This window comes from Coffea arabica, chromosome 5e (genome assembly GCF_036785885.1).
Source record: "Coffea arabica cultivar ET-39 chromosome 5e, Coffea Arabica ET-39 HiFi, whole genome shotgun sequence".
Taxonomy (NCBI): Eukaryota; Viridiplantae; Streptophyta; class Magnoliopsida; order Gentianales; family Rubiaceae; genus Coffea; species Coffea arabica.
This window is the reverse complement of record NC_092318.1, coordinates 50,393,549-50,409,551: the sequence shown is the minus strand read 5'-3', so window position 1 is coordinate 50,409,551 and position 16,003 is coordinate 50,393,549. Positions and strand designations below refer to the sequence as shown.

Sequence of the window (16,003 nt, the reverse complement as noted above, 5' to 3'; positions counted from 1 at the left end):
CCTTACGGAAAAGGATGTAGAGTGAGTAAAAATATGAGTTGAGAGGGCGATTTATAATTGAGAGGGTTAGGGTTTTTTAAACATAACCCTCTCAATTAAATGTTAAAAAGTTTTTTAACATTTTTTTCGAGTCGAGTTCAATTCTCTATTTCCCAACTTGATCGAGCTCAAACTCTAGTCAAGTAGGATGCCAGCACTGTTCGAGCTGAGCTCAAATATAGTATTACTCGAGCTCGACCCCAAGTCTCTACCTCCGCCTCACCCCAAGTCTCTCTGCCTCCGTTACCTAGGGGTGTTAGACCCTAAGGCCTAAGGCATCGACCACACTACTAGAGGTAGAACATTTTCTTTTTGGAGTGGTAAATGGAAGGCGGCTTCTCTTACTATTGAACCTCTATCTGCTTTGGAAATTGATTGCGCAACAACTATTGTGCTTGGAAATGTCGTATTTTGGAAAGATCGACTATCTCACAAGCAAGTGGCTTATGACCCTGCGCATGGATCCCTTGAATTGTTGCCTCTGCTTGGCGGGGGTTCAAGGGCTTTGGCTCTTTGGTTATCGGACCATTACACTAACTGTGAACGGGATATTCCATTCTAGGTATGTGGCCCTTTGGTCTCCCAGATTGGGTCGATGCCAGGGAAAATGTCTCGTCTATACTATACACGACGGACAATATTTGGAGATATGTATGGGTTTTTAATGACCATAAAAGAGGTGATTGGATGTTGAAGAGTTGCGATAGTTTTAGAAAAGTTTGGCAAGAGAATCGCCATGCGGAGACACACCTGATTGAGGTTGAAGGTTCCACCCATGGTATACACATTTGGTTCTGCTAACCTGTCACGATCATCTTTACTTGTATGACTTTAAAAGTACGATCATCTTCACTTCCCCTTGTAATGTGCATTTGCAAAATCCGTTCACGCGTTCATCAGTAATTAGTGTACAATTTTAACAATTAATGACTGAAACAATGAAAGAGGCAAATTAGTCATACTGCAGGAAGGTAAGATCCACTGGAAGTAAACGTCTGTCTTCCAGTTGTATGTTTTTATCTACTGAATACGTTAAGAAAATTAAAGGGCCAAATTCAAGTGAGGGCATCAATTGCATGTAGTTTTCTTGAACGATGGAAAACCTTCTTGTCAGCAGTAATATATATTCTCATGAAAGCCTCACTTCCATATCATTAATTATGAGAATATCTTCTTTAAGCTAGAAATTCTGAGTAACTGGAATCCTCTTCATTTAAAAGCTGATTGAAAACTTGAAGTTTTCTTAGAAGTGCTACAATCAGATTTCTTTAATAATTATCTCTACTTTGGATAGACATCCGTGGCCTTCCGGTTGCGGTAGATGTGTTTCTTCTTCTCGTAATTGGTGTCCCCTTTGGAATTAACATCATCAGTATTTAGGTTAAAACTCTAGGAATTAAGATATTGAAATCAATACCCCTTACGTTTCTGTTCCACGCTTCTTAAATTTTACCCCTTTCCTACTTTATAAAAAGCAAACAAAAAACTCTTCTATCTATTCCATTGAAGAAGAAAATTTGACACAGGAAAAAAGGAATTGTTGTGAGTTGTCACGGTGCACGACTGACTATAAACTCTTGGAGTCTATAACACTACAGATGAATATCTATTTCTCTTATATATATATATTTGACATGATTATTGCTTTGGTTGGTTAGCTTGATGGACTTTTTTGGAGGAAAGCCCAGAAATTGAATAACTGCAGTGCATGACCATATTCTTGGAGTATGTCTATGTCACATTACAGATGAGTATGGATCTTCTTTTTTTTTTTTCTTTTAATTCACATGATTCTTGCTTTGGTTGGTAGAGCTTAAGAGACTTTTGTGGAGGAAAGCCAAGAAAATTGGCTGGTTGCTTTCACATCAGGAGCTGCATGTTTCCAGAAAAGGTAAAAGTACAAAAGATTGATAAATTCTCAACTTCCACGGAAATGGGATGGCCGGCTGGGCAGCAGGCAGCTGGTGCACAATCCATGGATGCAGTAAAGACAGTTAGTGTTCACATGATTCATTTATTTGATCGTTTCTTCAACTTTCTGTAGTTAGTATATTATCACTCTTGTACCAGGTTTAATTGGTTTTGGTTGCATTTATCAGACAATTCCCGTCAGGGTTGAGTTTTTAATAGTAATATTCCTCGAAAAGCAAACCGACCACTTTCAAGCCCACAATTTTGGATGTCGGTTGGCATTTAGTTACTTAGATCCAGCATCATGGGAAATGTTACCAAGTCGTACGTGAAAATCCATGAATTATTGAGTCCAAATGAGCTGTCGTGGTTCATGGCTCTTCCAATAAGTCCTCAGCAAATCACTACCCAAATTTTCATTTCTGAATCCCAATCACCAGATTGATTAATCAGGCATCTCGTGTGCGCATAAATTCCAAGAAAAAGCGATTCAAATGTCAAAAAAAGTGTACCAGTGTTGGTCCCCTTCACTCTGCTAAACTGTTCTGATCTAGAATTGTCAAACTACTAATCTCAACAGTATCACTTCACTTGAAACATCTATAATTCTTTCGTCAAAGTTCAACTAATCAAGCAAGCTCCAGTGTTCCCTGTTTCAGTGCAATAGTGACAATTCAGATGTGAATATGACCAGGTCGAAACCAGTCTTTGGATGATACGGTATTCTTCCAGATTATTTCTTATAGCCCTTACTAAGAGATTTTTACCCAGCGTCAGCAAGATTCTTTAGAACTCTTTTCTCTTGATTATTTATCATTGATCAAGAACAAGCCCAAAAGGACTAGCTAAATGGCAAATGCCAACTTCTTAGCATTGTATATCACAATATGTGTACTCGCTTTTGTTGCTTCAAAGCTAATTATAGCAACTCTTTGCTACCGTCGCTGGAAGAGAAAACAAATGCTTGTTCAAGACAGTTTTTCAGGTAAGATATTAATTCCAGTGCACTATTTTTTGCTGGTTAGTTCTCCTGAATTTGTACTAAGGTCATCTTTTAATGTCTGAGCACGCAGGTGGGAAACTTGTCTTGTTCAGTTCACCGAAGATGAAAGCTCTAAAGACTAATATGTTCTTGAACAAGACCATGAAATTGAGCAACAAGGACATTATTGGATCAGGAGGTTATGGGACAGTTTACAAACTGTCCATAAATGATTCTGTATCTTTTGCAGTAAAAAGACTCAACAGGATAAGTGCAGAACAAGATCGAGGCTTCGAGAGAGAATTAGAGGCAATGGCGGACATTAAGCATCGGAATATAGTTACTCTTCACGGATATTATACTGCTCCCAACTATAATCTTCTCATCTACGAGCTCATGCCTAATGGAAGTCTGGATGGACTGCTATATGGTATAAATTTGCATCCATTTTCAGCTTAATCAACTGCTGCAAAACAAAACAACTTGAGAATAATCAACTGTGCATGAATTTGTCCTTGAATGTTAGTTCTGAATGTCCTTGATTTAGCCTTATAGATCATGACTCAATGAGCAGGAAAATCTTCGAACGAGAGGGTTCTGGACTGGACTTCAAGGTACAAAATAGCAGTAGGAGCTGCAAGAGGGCTGGCATACCTTCATCATGATTGTATACCGCACATTATACATAGAGATATCAAAACGAGCAATATATTGCTGGATCAGAATTTGGAGGCTCGAGTATCTGATTTTGGATTAGCCAAATTGATGGAACCTGATAAGACTCATGTTTCAACACTAGTTGCTGGAACATTTGGATATCTGGCTCCTGGTATGCTAGATTTGGCTTTAATTTTTCCTTGCTCGTACGTTAGAGCAGAAATTTTTCTGCATTTTGTGCTACTTAAAAAATTATACTACTAGTTTATGCTCTTTTGCAGAATATTTTGACACAGGAAGAGCAACCATAAAGGGAGATGTCTATAGCTTCGGTGTAGTTCTACTGGAACTTCTTACAGGGAAAAAGCCAAATGATGAAACATTCATCGAGGAGGGAACGAAGCTCGTAACCTGGGTAAAGTTTGAATCAAATGTTAAACACCAATCCTTTAGCATATTATTTTTACAGGATAATCTGAAGGACCCTTATCGACTACATACAAGGGAACCTTCAGTTGACAGGCTGCAGTGCATGAACATATCCTTGAATTGAACCATATCACAAGTAATCACAAAACATCTGGTACTTTTAAAGGATGGTCCAACACCCACTTTGTGATTCGGATACTAACATGCTCATATGCGACCAAGAGTGGAATCTTCTATGAAAACTAAGATTGCATATACCTGTTATGTTTGGTATACTGATCTCAGTAGTATGACTTTTAACTGTTCTGTGTTTTATGATTTGTTAAGTGAATTCAAGCGGGTAAACAAACATGATAAACCTGTCTCTGTCTCTCATCATAGACTCTCTTCTGAAGTTTGAGATACCAGTAATTGTGAGTTTGGAGAAAATTTACCTTATAACTGATATCAATATCACACTTTTACAGGTAAAGGCAGTTGTTGAAGAGAAGAGGGAGGGATATGTAATTGACAGAAGGTTAGAAGATTATCATGTTGAAGAGGTCAACCAGGTATTCAGTATTGCAATGATGTGCCTCGAACCAGAGCCATCCAAGAGACCTACCATGTCAGAAATTGTCAAGATGCTAGAGCAAGTAAAGTCATACCAATTCGTACCAGATTTGCAAGAAATGCCAATTGCCTAACTTTCCAAAGGATGGAGGGTTCTTATTTCTGGTTATTAGATTAGTGGAGCAATGCTCTTTCCAAAGTGTTCATAGTGTACAAAACAAGATTTAGAGCAGTTCATTCATGTAGAAAGCTATGATGAGCATTGAGTGTCAGGAATGAAAACAACTGAGCAGAAAATCTCTCTTGTTTTCTTTACTTCAGCCATTCAGCAATGCCGTCAATCCACTGGTCACTGAAGCCTTAAAGAGTAGGAGAAACTGAATCACTTCCCAGAAATACATCAAAAAGAGCTGATATCACATTTGTTGACTCAATAGTTGCGTCAACACCAGATGGCAACCCATCACTTGATACAGAAACCTACAGATTTTTTAAGAGAGTCAAGCTGATGTGTTTACAAGAAAGAAAATAGCACAGCAGAAGCTTAAGACTAAGGAGAAAAGAGGAAACACATCTTTAGCAAAAAGCCATCAGCATATAAAGAAATGCAGGAAAATTGAATTTTACTACATACAACTTACAAGCATTTTGGTAGAGTCCAGCCAAGTCAACAAGATAATGGTACCCTTATTAAGAGGCCTCCCTTGAAACAGAGTACTAAATGTAGAAAGAGCAGAGGTATCAACTGGAGTAGGCGATTTAATTCTTGGAGAGATGGCTTCATCTAAGGCATCCCAAAATGTTTTACCATCCACATCTCTCACCAGAACAATTTGCAGAGATTTTTCCAAAGGAGCTGCAGTTTCCAATCAATATAAGCTTCTTAATTTACTTCTCCCTCTCCCCTCTTTCCTTGTTCAATCAGATTTGATAAATGCAAACAGTTTTAGTCAATATTACCCTGAAAAATTGTGTCAAAGAATTCTGAATCCTGTTGCAGATCTGCAGCAGACTGCCCTTTCCAGGCCTCTAGCCTAGTGAAAATTGACTGATTCACATATAGGCCAGCAGCATACACCTTGACACCAATGACTGCAAAAACTTTCTCCCTGTATCTTGACATTATTGCAATAAATTTAATATTTGCAGAAGATAATTTGTTCAATCAGCAGCTACAATCCCAAATTGAATGGAATCATTTCAAAGTTCATGCAGCAAGCTCCTTAATTTGCACTAAAAGGATGTTTGAGAAACTGACCAGTTCCAGTTAATGGCATTGAGGTGGAGCAGCCTGGAATGCTTAATGACGTTTGGAACTTTACTTTTGTTGCAGGCTCCTCTGTATACTCTGTACTCTCAACTAAAGCATAACTCAATGGTAAAAGTGTCAGATTTCAGGCAGGATGATACATTATGATGCTATGACCTATTTTCATCGTTTGTATTTGATTTATAGCCCATCTTCTGCAGTAAGCAAACTTGCTGCTGCATTCTCTCCTAAAGGATGTCTAATGTAAGTAAACTAAGATCTTCTATGAATGTTATATCATCAACATGGTATTTTCAACCAGCTATAAATCATCAGGAATCATATAAAACATTCAGGGTTTGCAAAGTGTGAAAAAACAGGAAAATAAGATATCTTTTCCTGTGATTTCACAAAACAGTGATGAATTTAGACTAAAAAGTCACTGACAGAAATTGGAAAGAAGTATGCGAGGTGTTCCCCCACCGCCCCACCCCTTTCCCTTCTACTAAAAAAAGGTCCAAAAGAAACAAAAATTCTGGCAGTCTCTCGGTAAATTATGCATTGTTAGTAGAGACACATTTTAAGACTTCAAAATGCCAGGTCACTTCTCCTTTCTTTCCTCAAAACACCAAAATGTATTCTTTCCTCCAATTTTTGGTGATTGCCTATGACATTCTTCTTTTAGTCTGTTGTGCACTGGCTGTTTGAAAGCACATGCTGTGCTTCAACCAAGCTACCATCGTCCCGCACGCTTTGGCAGCACAGACAATAATCCATTCTTATCTTCTCGAGTCTCAGTTTTGCTAGTCACCTACCCATTCTACTGGCGGTTTTACATACCTCACAATCTATAGCTAATCCAAGACTTGACTCCCAGATAGACCACTTTACTTTTCTACTTACCTACTTCCTGTTTTCAGTTCTTTTTAGCAGCTTTTGATTTCGTCAATCAAGAATAAATTCGAGTTGCATTTCTCAATTCTTATCCAGACAGAATTCTTGGAAAGAAGCGGAAAGATCAAGAAAGGAGATGAAGTATTACGGTAAGAAAACAAAAGCTGTATTCAAGAAAGAATCTAAGTAGTGCCCACGAATAATTAGTTTACCTGAAGAAGATGAAGCAGCTTTGAGTGAGAAGTGAGAGTGAAAACTGCCATGTTTCTGAATAGAAAGATGGGTACAAAATCTGGATAAGAGATGATGGTTTTCCCGTTTCAGTGCTGATTCTGTTCTTGGACTGACGCAAGGGGTGCTATCGCACTTGATTTTGGCTGGTGATAAACGCCAAAGGTTAGGGGCAATTGCTGCTACAGCAGCCATTTTCTAAAATACAACTGGAATGTAATTCTTCTGCGGGTATAATACATAGTCTAGCTACTCTTGTAACAGCCATAATGATAATACTATTGCAAAGCCAATGATGGGAAAAAAAAAAATGCAGGTCAGATGCATCGAATATTTGGGTCCCATAGATTTTGCTGGCTTATTGATAAGGCCATCGTCATAAAACAACAGAGCCATAAATCCTAAAAGTGGGGCTTTTACATCAGACAGAAGGGACAGTTGTCGCCTGAGACATGAGAATGCCAAGCTATGAAATTTGCAGTAATTTTACAAATTGAACTAGATTTTGGCAATATATGCAATTATTGGTGAAAGAAGATTACTGATATTGGAGGGCATTTTGATAGTACTTAAGATGGTCATCAGTTGCTGGTGAGTTGCCGACAAGCTACAAGCACTGTCCGCAAATCACTACGCAATTATCCATTCGATGAATAGCTTAGTAAAAGTGTTGTAACAGTAGAAAAGTCAAAGTAAGTAATTGTTATTGTACAATTAACAAATGCTCAGCTGGAGGGACAAGTAGTTGAACTACTCAAATTTCATTCGTTTGTTGCGGATCCCAGTTTCTCTTGAGAATTGCAGTCTTGGACTTGGAGGAGTTCAGGCCTCCAGCATTGTCTGCGAAGTGCCTAGACAAAATATTCCAAGAAGTTGCAAACAATTAAAAAGTTCAAGAATCAAGAGAAACAAAATCCTTTACTGGGCTACTTAGACAAAGGACGGGGAATCTAGATGCAGTTTGGTTCCTGAATCTAGCTTTAAGATGCATTTGGTACCCAAGATCTGTCTTGATTTCCTCGAAATAAATCGACTTTTTAGAAATAAGGGAAGCAGTAGTGCTTTCTTGGTGGTGTCCACTAACATGATCTGTGACATCTGTCTTGGATTAAAAGAGCCAGTGAAGTATATAGTATAGACAAGATCCGTCCTTTTTCCCTTCCCCCTTTCAACTTTTCTTTCTTTATATGGGGAAAAAATCAATCATCTTTTCCTTTTTGAAGGAAAATATTCGGTTACACCAGCTACACCATATCAACTACTTGAGGAAAAGAATCAAGAAAGGTTATACAGGATCATCATGTTCAACAAAGACATCTGTAAGATTTTGTCTTTTGTTTCTCTGATTCTTAAAATGTGCCCAACAAATAAAAAGCCCAAATTCGTAATCGGAATTTTTTTTTTTTTTTTTGCAGATTTTAAATTATCTTATAACCATTTAGTTGTTACAATGTGATCAATAACACAAGAAGAATTTTTACCAAAAATTCAGCTCCTCCTCATCAATATAATTTGATGACTTGTAATGAGCAAATGCTGCAAAGATGGAAAGTCACAGTAACTGAAAAGTGGCAACATTAAAGAGTCAGCAGTCACATTGCATATTGGTCCTCTCAGATGGTACTTTTCTGGTCCCATTTCCACCACAATCCATTATTCCGTAGGTAACGGCTCCTAAAGTGAATATAGCCGTTAATTAGCTCTCAGCTGCCTTTTCTTCTCCTTAAAAAGATCTTGCTGTCACTCTATTTTTTCAGTGAAACCTACAGGCCTTGACAGTCACTTTTCTTTCTGTTGCTGTTTCAATACCAGTATGGCTAAAGCAGCTATCGCACTTTTCTTCCTGCTCTTGTCATTGATTTCAGGTATGTATCTCCTAGATTTCAGCAGCAGTTCTCAAGTGATCTTTGATATACACATTCACAAGTGAAAAAGCTCATTTATATCTTACCGTATGATGTACTACATTGTAGCTGCTTTCCCAGCACACATCATTTCGGCTGATGACAAAGGGCTCGAGTCCTGTTTGTGCTGAAGTATCTTGCAATACTTGATTCAAAAGCACCCCTTTTTGCATTTTTACCACAAAGTCAATCCAACATTTTCCTCTTTTGTCTCTTATTGGAAAGATGATGTATTGCATCTTTTTCTACTTTTATGATGCCTTAACATATTTCGGATTTGGCTTGGGATTGTTTTATCAGCATCTTTATTACCTGATTATGTAACCGGCCTTGTGTGGAGTTGGTTTGGGTTAGGAAGTTAACACTGAATTCTAAAGTTAAATGGCTAAGGATGAGATTTGCATTTGCTAATTGTATTTTTTGCTCTTGCAGTTTGCAATTCATCAATTGTGAATGGACAGGTAACACTAAGATCAATCAAACAATTAACTGAAGGAGGCCTAGCATCTTCTGTATTGTTTATGCTGATATCTTGCATTCATTCCTTCATTGCAGAAAACTTGGTGCGTGGCTAAACCTTCATCAGATCAGGCAGCTCTATTAAACAATATAAATTACGCTTGCTCTCAGGTAGATTGCAGGATTCTGCAGAAGGGTTGCCCATGTTCCTCTCCAGATAGTCTCATAAATCATGCTTCCATAGCCATGAATCTCTATTACCAATCCAGGGGCAGGAACCATTGGAATTGCTATTTTGGTAACTCTGGTCTCATTGTCATTTCTGATCCAAGTAAGTTCTGCAGCATACCTCAAACATTCAACAACTTTTCATTGCACTAAATATATACTCTTAGTCTTACACAGCTACAATAAAGTTTAGTACATCTGAAAAACATCCCTCCTGATCTCTAGCATTGACTAGTATATCAACTAGCATAAACTACAATGCTTGATTGTTGAAAATGGTTTTGACCACATGGGCAGTAAAAAAAAAAAACTGAACTTTGCTTGTATCTTAAATCTGATAATACTGCAGTCATTAAAACCTGGGCTCATTGTAGTGTTTTTTAAATATATATATATATATATACATTTATTTGTTTTCGTTTGGATTTGCAGGTTATGGCAACTGCATCTATGAGTGAAAGTTGGGATATGACTGAGGAGGAAGAACACTATAGTCGATTCTTGTAATGCTTTTGCTGCTAATCATGAAAAATGTTTCAAGAACTTGATTCATTATGTGAAAAGCACAGAGCCCAATCATTTCTGTGATGATTTATTTAACTAAGCGAGAAAAAAAAAAGAGAGAGGAAAAGGTCGACGATTATTGATTTATTATTGCCTTGCAGTTATGAGAACCAAAATTTTAGTAGGCATCTTTCAAGTTGATAGTTCAACTTCACGGAGACGATATAAAATGGGTTTGTCTATTTCCAAGAATTAAAAAACCAAACAAAAAAATTATTTTACATCATCCAGTACAATTATAGAAATGAGTTAATCAATTGTCTCATCGCAATAATGTTTTCTGCAACTCGAGACTGTGACACCTTCAGTACGATACCTAATTCTGTTTCACTTGTTTTTTTTTTTTTTTTTTTTTTTTTGTTTCACTTGTTTTTCACTTCTACTGATTTACCCTATTCTAAACACGATTACTGCTGTTGAAATATTCACAAGCTTTCTACAAAATTCCAAAGGGTTTTGCATCTAAACACAAAGGCACGTCCCTCATACAAAAATTATGTGACGAGCTCACCAGCAAAAAGCAAATTTAAAAACAAATATACCTAAATGATAGATACGAATATAAAAATCTTAAAATTCACCAATTTTCTCTTTTTTTTTTAATTAATGTTATTACTAGTGAAATGTCACGAATCTAGCTAGAGGAGAAGTCTACTTTTTTATTTTAGCACATAAGAAAGCTACACTCTATTTATTTACATTTTTTTTAAAGTTCACTGCAAAAGTAAAGGAAGGTAAATCATCGCATTACTATGCTTACACAACAAGAGAGTCCAATAAATTAGTTGGACATGGGACTAAATCAGGCAAAAAGCTTATCAGCAAATCTGGGATGTTATCATATGTTCTTTTAATTAGATGAGTTCCAATATCAATTTCGGTGGAGGAGTCTACCTCTAAAAGGAGCTATTCTAGACGTTCATCATTAAGATACTTATGTTTTTCTTTCTAAAATGATAATCTTTTCTTGTAATTACTGTGTAATGATACTTGAACTACGTAACTTTTACTTAATCACATCATGCCAAGCCAGTTAAAAAATGGGTCAATGGAAATCACACACATGGCAGAATCTTGGTATCAGATGAGCAAATGATACTGTGCTAGTACTTGGCTCTGGTGAGACCAACAGGTCAGCAATTGCCATGGGACACAAAACTAAAACTTGCTTAGATAAGGTCCACAATCTTTCCCCCTTTCATTGCCTCTCAATTTCCCTCCTGTCTTGTATCCTCAAACTGTCAAACATCAGCCTCCACCTTTTAACATCCGTGTAATCTCAATTTTATGTCCAAAAGGGCAAAAGGAAAAGACGAAACGCTAAAAAGAATTAAAGGGTGCAAGAAATTCAAATGCAACAATTTTTTTGTGGTATTATTATTTCATCCACTCAATTCATTGGTGTTTTTGCAAAACACGAATCCCATCTCTAATTTTGGATTGTACTTCGTACTTCCACTTCAACTTCAACTCCTCTTCTTTCTCAAAACAAAAAAGATACCAACTTTAATGCCAAATTGACAACAAAATCAGTTCTTTTCTGCCTCGGGTCAATTCAAAGTATTCAACTTGCTTAAGTTGAGGATGATTTTTGTCTGGGGAAGATGATGATTTGAGCAATTCCCTGGAGTGGGTTCTTGATTTCTGGGGGACATTTTGTGGTTTTAGCAAGTAAATTGAGCTGAGGATGATGTCAATGACATGCCATAATCTTGAATTTGTGAGGACAAGGTTGGATTTTGTGGCTTGTGGTTGCTTTTCCAGTTCATCATTTGACAGGCTCCATGTAAAGGATTCTAAAAAGGGATTGCTTAGAAGTGTCCATAGAGGCTATAAAGCTCGGAAATTGCAGTGTTGCCGCCGGGATGTTGGCCGGTGCCGTGTCTTCTCAACTAAGACCCCGGAGGCTTTACTCGGTGGTACGTGTTTCTCTTTCTTGACTAGGCTAATGAAGTGGTAGTCCATTAACAAATTGTTTGTGTATTGAAATACTGTGCCCACCCACCCACCGACACACCCCCCCCCCCCCCACCCCCCAACAACACACACACACACACAAAAACTTCTAGGGACTATGGCTTAATTTAATTACGATCTTACTGCAGGCGTAGTTCCAGGTCCTCCTCCAGCATTGGATTTGATGAGAGAGTCGACAAGCCCTATTTCACTTCCACACTTGTTTGAAGCTGTTGCTGATGATCTTCAAACATTGAACAAAAATTTACTTTCAGTGAGTGCCCTATGTAGACTCTTGTTTACTTAAATTTCAAATTTCATATTTTGACGACGTTATTCTGCACGCATTTCCTAGCAAGTTATCGTTATGACAGTATTCGTGAGAATCAATTTTCAAGTTGTAGTTTTGTAGAATTTATAGCTGCTATAGTTGTAGTACGTCTGTATGGTGGCAACGAAAAGAAAGATATATGATGGATAGGATGATAAGATTCTTGCGAAAGTGAAGGTTACAAGTTGTTATAGTGATCATGAAGAAATTGTGATGTCAGATAAGCACTGGTAGAAATTGTGTTTGATAGTTGAAAAGAAGCCAATTGCTTATGAGAATCGCGTGTTCAAATTGTTGGGAAAGCAGTGCTATTGGTGGAAAGCATGTCCATCATGACCTTAGCTTTGGAGATTGCAGGATTACTTAGCACCGTGATGAGCTCCAAGCAGTTATTCTTAGTTGAGGTGAATCTGATGTGATTCCCATTTATGGCACTGTTACTATCCACCAGAGCTACTAGCCACTAGGACATTGACTAATATATAGATGTTGAGCCGAGTATGATGTAACGATCTGTGGCATTTGTGGCATGAATTTGGACAGTTAGATTACTGGCATTATTGCTGCTGTTATTACAGAAGTGGGCGAACTGATTACAGTGGCTATTGGATTGTGTATTTGTAGTTTTCAGAACTGCAGATCAAATGAGCTTTTCTAGCTTCAAGTCAGACAGAGTTAAAGTTCATTGTCGCTGTTAAATTATAATTCCAGACGTTGGTAGTACATGTCAACTAGCAAATATTCAGTAGTTGTGCTTTATTTTCTGCTGTAAAACCATTCTTCCATCATGACATCTTGTCTGAGAAATTAAAGCTAGTCTTTTTTTCCTTCTTTAATTTGTGGTCTTCAGATCAAATTTATTTCTAGTATGGCTTGTCCCATATTATGAATGATGTAATTTAAGCAATCTCTTTTTGTCTGTTGTGCTTCAAGTTCTAATTTGTTTTGCACTAGCAGATGAAGTTTTCCTTGACATCTTACATTGTCTTCATTATTACTGTTTTCTGATGTGAGTCGTTTTTTAGATTGTTGGTGCAGAAAACCCCGTCTTGATGGCAGCTGCAAAGCAGATTTTTGGTGCTGGTGGCAAGAGGATGAGACCTGCACTAGTTTTCTTAGTGTCACGAGCCACTGCTGAAATTGCTGGTTTGAAGTGAGCTTCATGTGGTTGTTTCTGTTAAAGCATTCATCCTGTTAAATTGTTTTATGAAACTCATTCACACTTTTCTTGTTTAGAGATCTTACCAAAGAACACAAACGATTGGCTGAGATCATTGAAATGATCCACACGGCAAGTTTGATTCATGATGATGTGTTAGATGAAAGTGACATGAGAAGAGGTAGGTTAAATTATTGCCTGTATGGAATGATAGTTTTTCTGGTTTGGTGCAAATATCTTCACTTAAAGTACACAATTCTGGTTCTATTTTATCTTCCTTTTGTTCCCGCGCAACCTTCTAAAGAGTATAAACCACTTTTTGCTGTACACAAAGAGAAAGCTGCAGTAGGTTATGTATAGTGAGCTTTGCTCACTAGTCCTATGAGCTTCTGCTGCTGAAGTTGAATGCTTAGGACCTCGTACAGTAGCACATCCATTGTTAATACAAGAATAAAGGGAGCTGTCTATGTCGTCTCTGCAACTCCTACTTAGAACTACATTGTCAATCTGGATTACTTGTTCTACTTAAACTCTCTGGTGGTATTTCATTAATATCGATGATTAAATAAACATCCGATATAGGGGTTATTTCTTGTCAAAATTTCATACATCCCTTTTTCCACAACCTCTCAGATGTACAAATATTTTGCAGGGAAGGAAACTGTTCATCAATTATATGGTACTAGAGTGGCTGTGCTGGCTGGAGATTTCATGTTTGCACAATCATCATGGTACCTGGCTAACCTTGAGAACATTGAGGTCATCAAGCTCATCAGTCAGGTAAATAAAATCCGGTTGACCATTTAAAAGTTGGTAACCATACAATAGGAGTCAATCAAGCACCAGCTTCTGGAACATAGTCTGTGACTTGCATGGTCATGTGAAGATCTTTATCTAAATACCATATGCTTCAAGCTCTTCTCATCTCTTAAGTGAGGCTTTTATGGCAGGTTATTAAAGACTTTGCAAGCGGTGAAATAAAGCAGGCATCCAGCTTATTTGACTGTGATGTTGAACTTGACGAGTACTTAATCAAGAGTTACTACAAAACAGCCTCCTTGATTTCTGCAAGCACCAAAGGTGCAGCCATTTTTAGTGGGGTTGACAGTGATGCTTGTGAGAGTATGTACCAATATGGCAAGAACCTCGGTCTATCCTTTCAAGTTGTTGATGATGTATTGGACTTTACTCAATCTGCTGAGCAGCTGGGGAAACCAGCAGGAAGTGACTTGGCAAAAGGAAATCTGACTGCTCCAGTAATTTTTGCACTGGAGAAAGAGTCAAAACTAAGGGATATGATTGAATCTGAATTTTGTGAAGCTGGATCTCTCGAGGAAGCCATTAATGTGGTAAAGAGCTCTGGAGGCATTGAGAGAGCACAAGAGTTGGCAAAAGAGAAAGGCGATCTCGCAATCCAAAATCTGCAATGCCTACCGTCTAGTCCCTACCGACTTGCTCTGGAGGAATTTGTAAAATACAATCTTAAACGTATTGCATAAATGGATATATCTTTGACACTAAAGGCTAAATCTAGACGTCTTGTCTTCTACATTCTTTACGGGAATTTGTTCGAGCCAAGTGAAGGGGTGGTCAAGGAGGATCCTGTTTTGACTGCTGGTTGCTTCTCCGTTGAATAGATTTTATCAAGGAGAAGCTGTTGTATGCTGTAAAAGATTCCCAGCCATCACTTGAGCTCTTATTCCAGCGAGTTCCACTTTCTTGGGGGCATATTGGCGGGCAGACTGATCTGAAATTGCCTTGTGATTGTACGCTAAAGGGTAGCCTCATACTTAATACTCAGCAACACTCTTTCTGAGTCCATTGTTCACTGTTTATTTCTTCACCTTTTCCCCTCGTCCCTCTTGTTAGGAGAAAGGTATAGGCTATGTATCTCAATTAGACAGCAGTGAATTTAAACTTGGAACTTTCATCTCGCTAAAGTACAAGTACATTATCCTGCCTCAGCCAATGGAATTCTTGTTAACTATGTTGATCTTCTTTGAAATTTGTTACCATATGATCTTGCAAATTTTAAACCAAGTTTGTATGTTGAAATTTTATGACTTTCCAGTTACTCAAGTTTTGATACCGAAGAAGACTATTTGCATCTTTTATCATTTTTTGTTTTCTATTGATTTTTTCATCATTTTCTATTACAAATTCTAAACATCCATATCTCCTGTTAATGCTCATTGATTAACAACAGAAAAGAACCAAAACTCATCGATTAACAACAATAAAGAACCGTCACGTGAATAGGCTGGTGGTTGGCGCCTCTTCCTCGGCACCGTCAGGTCCTGGGATCGAACCTCCGCAGCAACACCAGTTCCGCCGTGCATTTAACGTGCTAGGTCTGATTGGGGCGTCGGGCCGAGCTGGAGTGGGATTAGTCGGGCCGCCTTTACGGAATTGACCCGGACACCCACTTCGTCGACAAAAAAAAAAAAAAAAAAAAAAA

At 37.9% G+C, this 16,003-nt stretch overlaps 4 protein-coding genes across 4 annotated transcripts; 3 read left to right on the top strand and 1 right to left on the bottom strand.

The window, feature by feature from the left end:
- The first annotated feature begins 128 nt into the window (after positions 1 to 128).
- Positions 129 to 4,894, top strand: LOC113688548 (receptor-like serine/threonine-protein kinase At1g78530). The gene is made up of 5 exons (XM_027206391.2): positions 129 to 2,935; positions 3,024 to 3,362; positions 3,507 to 3,761; positions 3,871 to 4,004; positions 4,486 to 4,894. Exons 1-5 carry the CDS (start codon positions 2,800 to 2,802, stop codon positions 4,702 to 4,704), a joined length of 1,083 nt encoding a protein of 360 aa, XP_027062192.1. The 5' UTR covers positions 129 to 2,799; the 3' UTR covers positions 4,705 to 4,894.
- On the bottom strand, positions 4,697 to 7,234 carry LOC113688549 (fatty-acid-binding protein 3, chloroplastic). Its single transcript, XM_072049067.1, has 5 exons — positions 6,926 to 7,234; positions 5,825 to 5,930; positions 5,531 to 5,685; positions 5,212 to 5,426; positions 4,697 to 5,050 (listed from the first exon to the last, which is right to left on the bottom strand). Exons 1-5 carry the CDS (start codon positions 7,137 to 7,139, stop codon positions 4,931 to 4,933), a joined length of 810 nt encoding a protein of 269 aa, XP_071905168.1. The 5' UTR covers positions 7,140 to 7,234; the 3' UTR covers positions 4,697 to 4,930.
- Positions 7,235 to 8,676: 1,442 nt separating this feature from the next.
- LOC113687741 (major pollen allergen Ole e 10) lies at positions 8,677 to 10,199 on the top strand. The gene is made up of 4 exons (XM_027205280.2): positions 8,677 to 8,809; positions 9,281 to 9,309; positions 9,404 to 9,638; positions 9,968 to 10,199. Exons 1-4 carry the CDS (start codon positions 8,758 to 8,760, stop codon positions 9,991 to 9,993), a joined length of 342 nt encoding a protein of 113 aa, XP_027061081.1. The 5' UTR covers positions 8,677 to 8,757; the 3' UTR covers positions 9,994 to 10,199.
- A 1,303-nt stretch (positions 10,200 to 11,502) lies between these two features.
- LOC113688246 (solanesyl diphosphate synthase 1, chloroplastic-like) lies at positions 11,503 to 15,532 on the top strand. Its single transcript, XM_072049066.1, has 6 exons — positions 11,503 to 12,018; positions 12,205 to 12,329; positions 13,412 to 13,539; positions 13,623 to 13,726; positions 14,198 to 14,325; positions 14,496 to 15,532. The coding sequence occupies exons 1-6, from the start codon at positions 11,787 to 11,789 to the stop codon at positions 15,042 to 15,044; spliced, it is 1,266 nt and encodes a 421-aa protein (XP_071905167.1). The 5' UTR covers positions 11,503 to 11,786; the 3' UTR covers positions 15,045 to 15,532.
- The last annotated feature ends 471 nt before the right edge of the window (positions 15,533 to 16,003 follow it).

Excerpts from the sequence above, each read along its gene's own strand:
- LOC113688548 (XM_027206391.2), top strand. The coding sequence starts at position 2,800 with ATGGCAAATGCCAACTTCTTAGCATTGTATATCACAATATGTGTACTC. Across the intron at positions 3,363-3,506 it reads TCTGGATGGACTGCTATATG|GAAAATCTTCGAACGAGAGG; the intron begins GTATAAATTTGC and ends CTCAATGAGCAG. Across the intron at positions 3,762-3,870 it reads ATTTGGATATCTGGCTCCTG|AATATTTTGACACAGGAAGA; the intron begins GTATGCTAGATT and ends GCTCTTTTGCAG.
- LOC113688549 (XM_072049067.1), bottom strand. The coding sequence starts at position 7,139 with ATGGCTGCTGTAGCAGCAATTGCCCCTAACCTTTGGCGTTTATCACCA. Across the intron at positions 5,686-5,824 it reads CCATTAACTGGAACTGGTCA|ATACAGGGAGAAAGTTTTTG; the intron begins GTTTCTCAAACA and ends AATAATGTCAAG. Across the intron at positions 5,427-5,530 it reads CTTTGACACAATTTTTCAGG|CTCCTTTGGAAAAATCTCTG; the intron begins GTAATATTGACT and ends TGGAAACTGCAG.
- LOC113687741 (XM_027205280.2), top strand. The coding sequence starts at position 8,758 with ATGGCTAAAGCAGCTATCGCACTTTTCTTCCTGCTCTTGTCATTGATT. Across the intron at positions 8,810-9,280 it reads GCTCTTGTCATTGATTTCAG|TTTGCAATTCATCAATTGTG; the intron begins GTATGTATCTCC and ends TTGCTCTTGCAG. Across the intron at positions 9,639-9,967 it reads CATTGTCATTTCTGATCCAA|GTTATGGCAACTGCATCTAT; the intron begins GTAAGTTCTGCA and ends TTGGATTTGCAG.
- LOC113688246 (XM_072049066.1), top strand. The coding sequence starts at position 11,787 with ATGATGTCAATGACATGCCATAATCTTGAATTTGTGAGGACAAGGTTG. Across the intron at positions 12,330-13,411 it reads TGAACAAAAATTTACTTTCA|ATTGTTGGTGCAGAAAACCC; the intron begins GTGAGTGCCCTA and ends GTCGTTTTTTAG. Across the intron at positions 13,727-14,197 it reads TGAAAGTGACATGAGAAGAG|GGAAGGAAACTGTTCATCAA; the intron begins GTAGGTTAAATT and ends AATATTTTGCAG.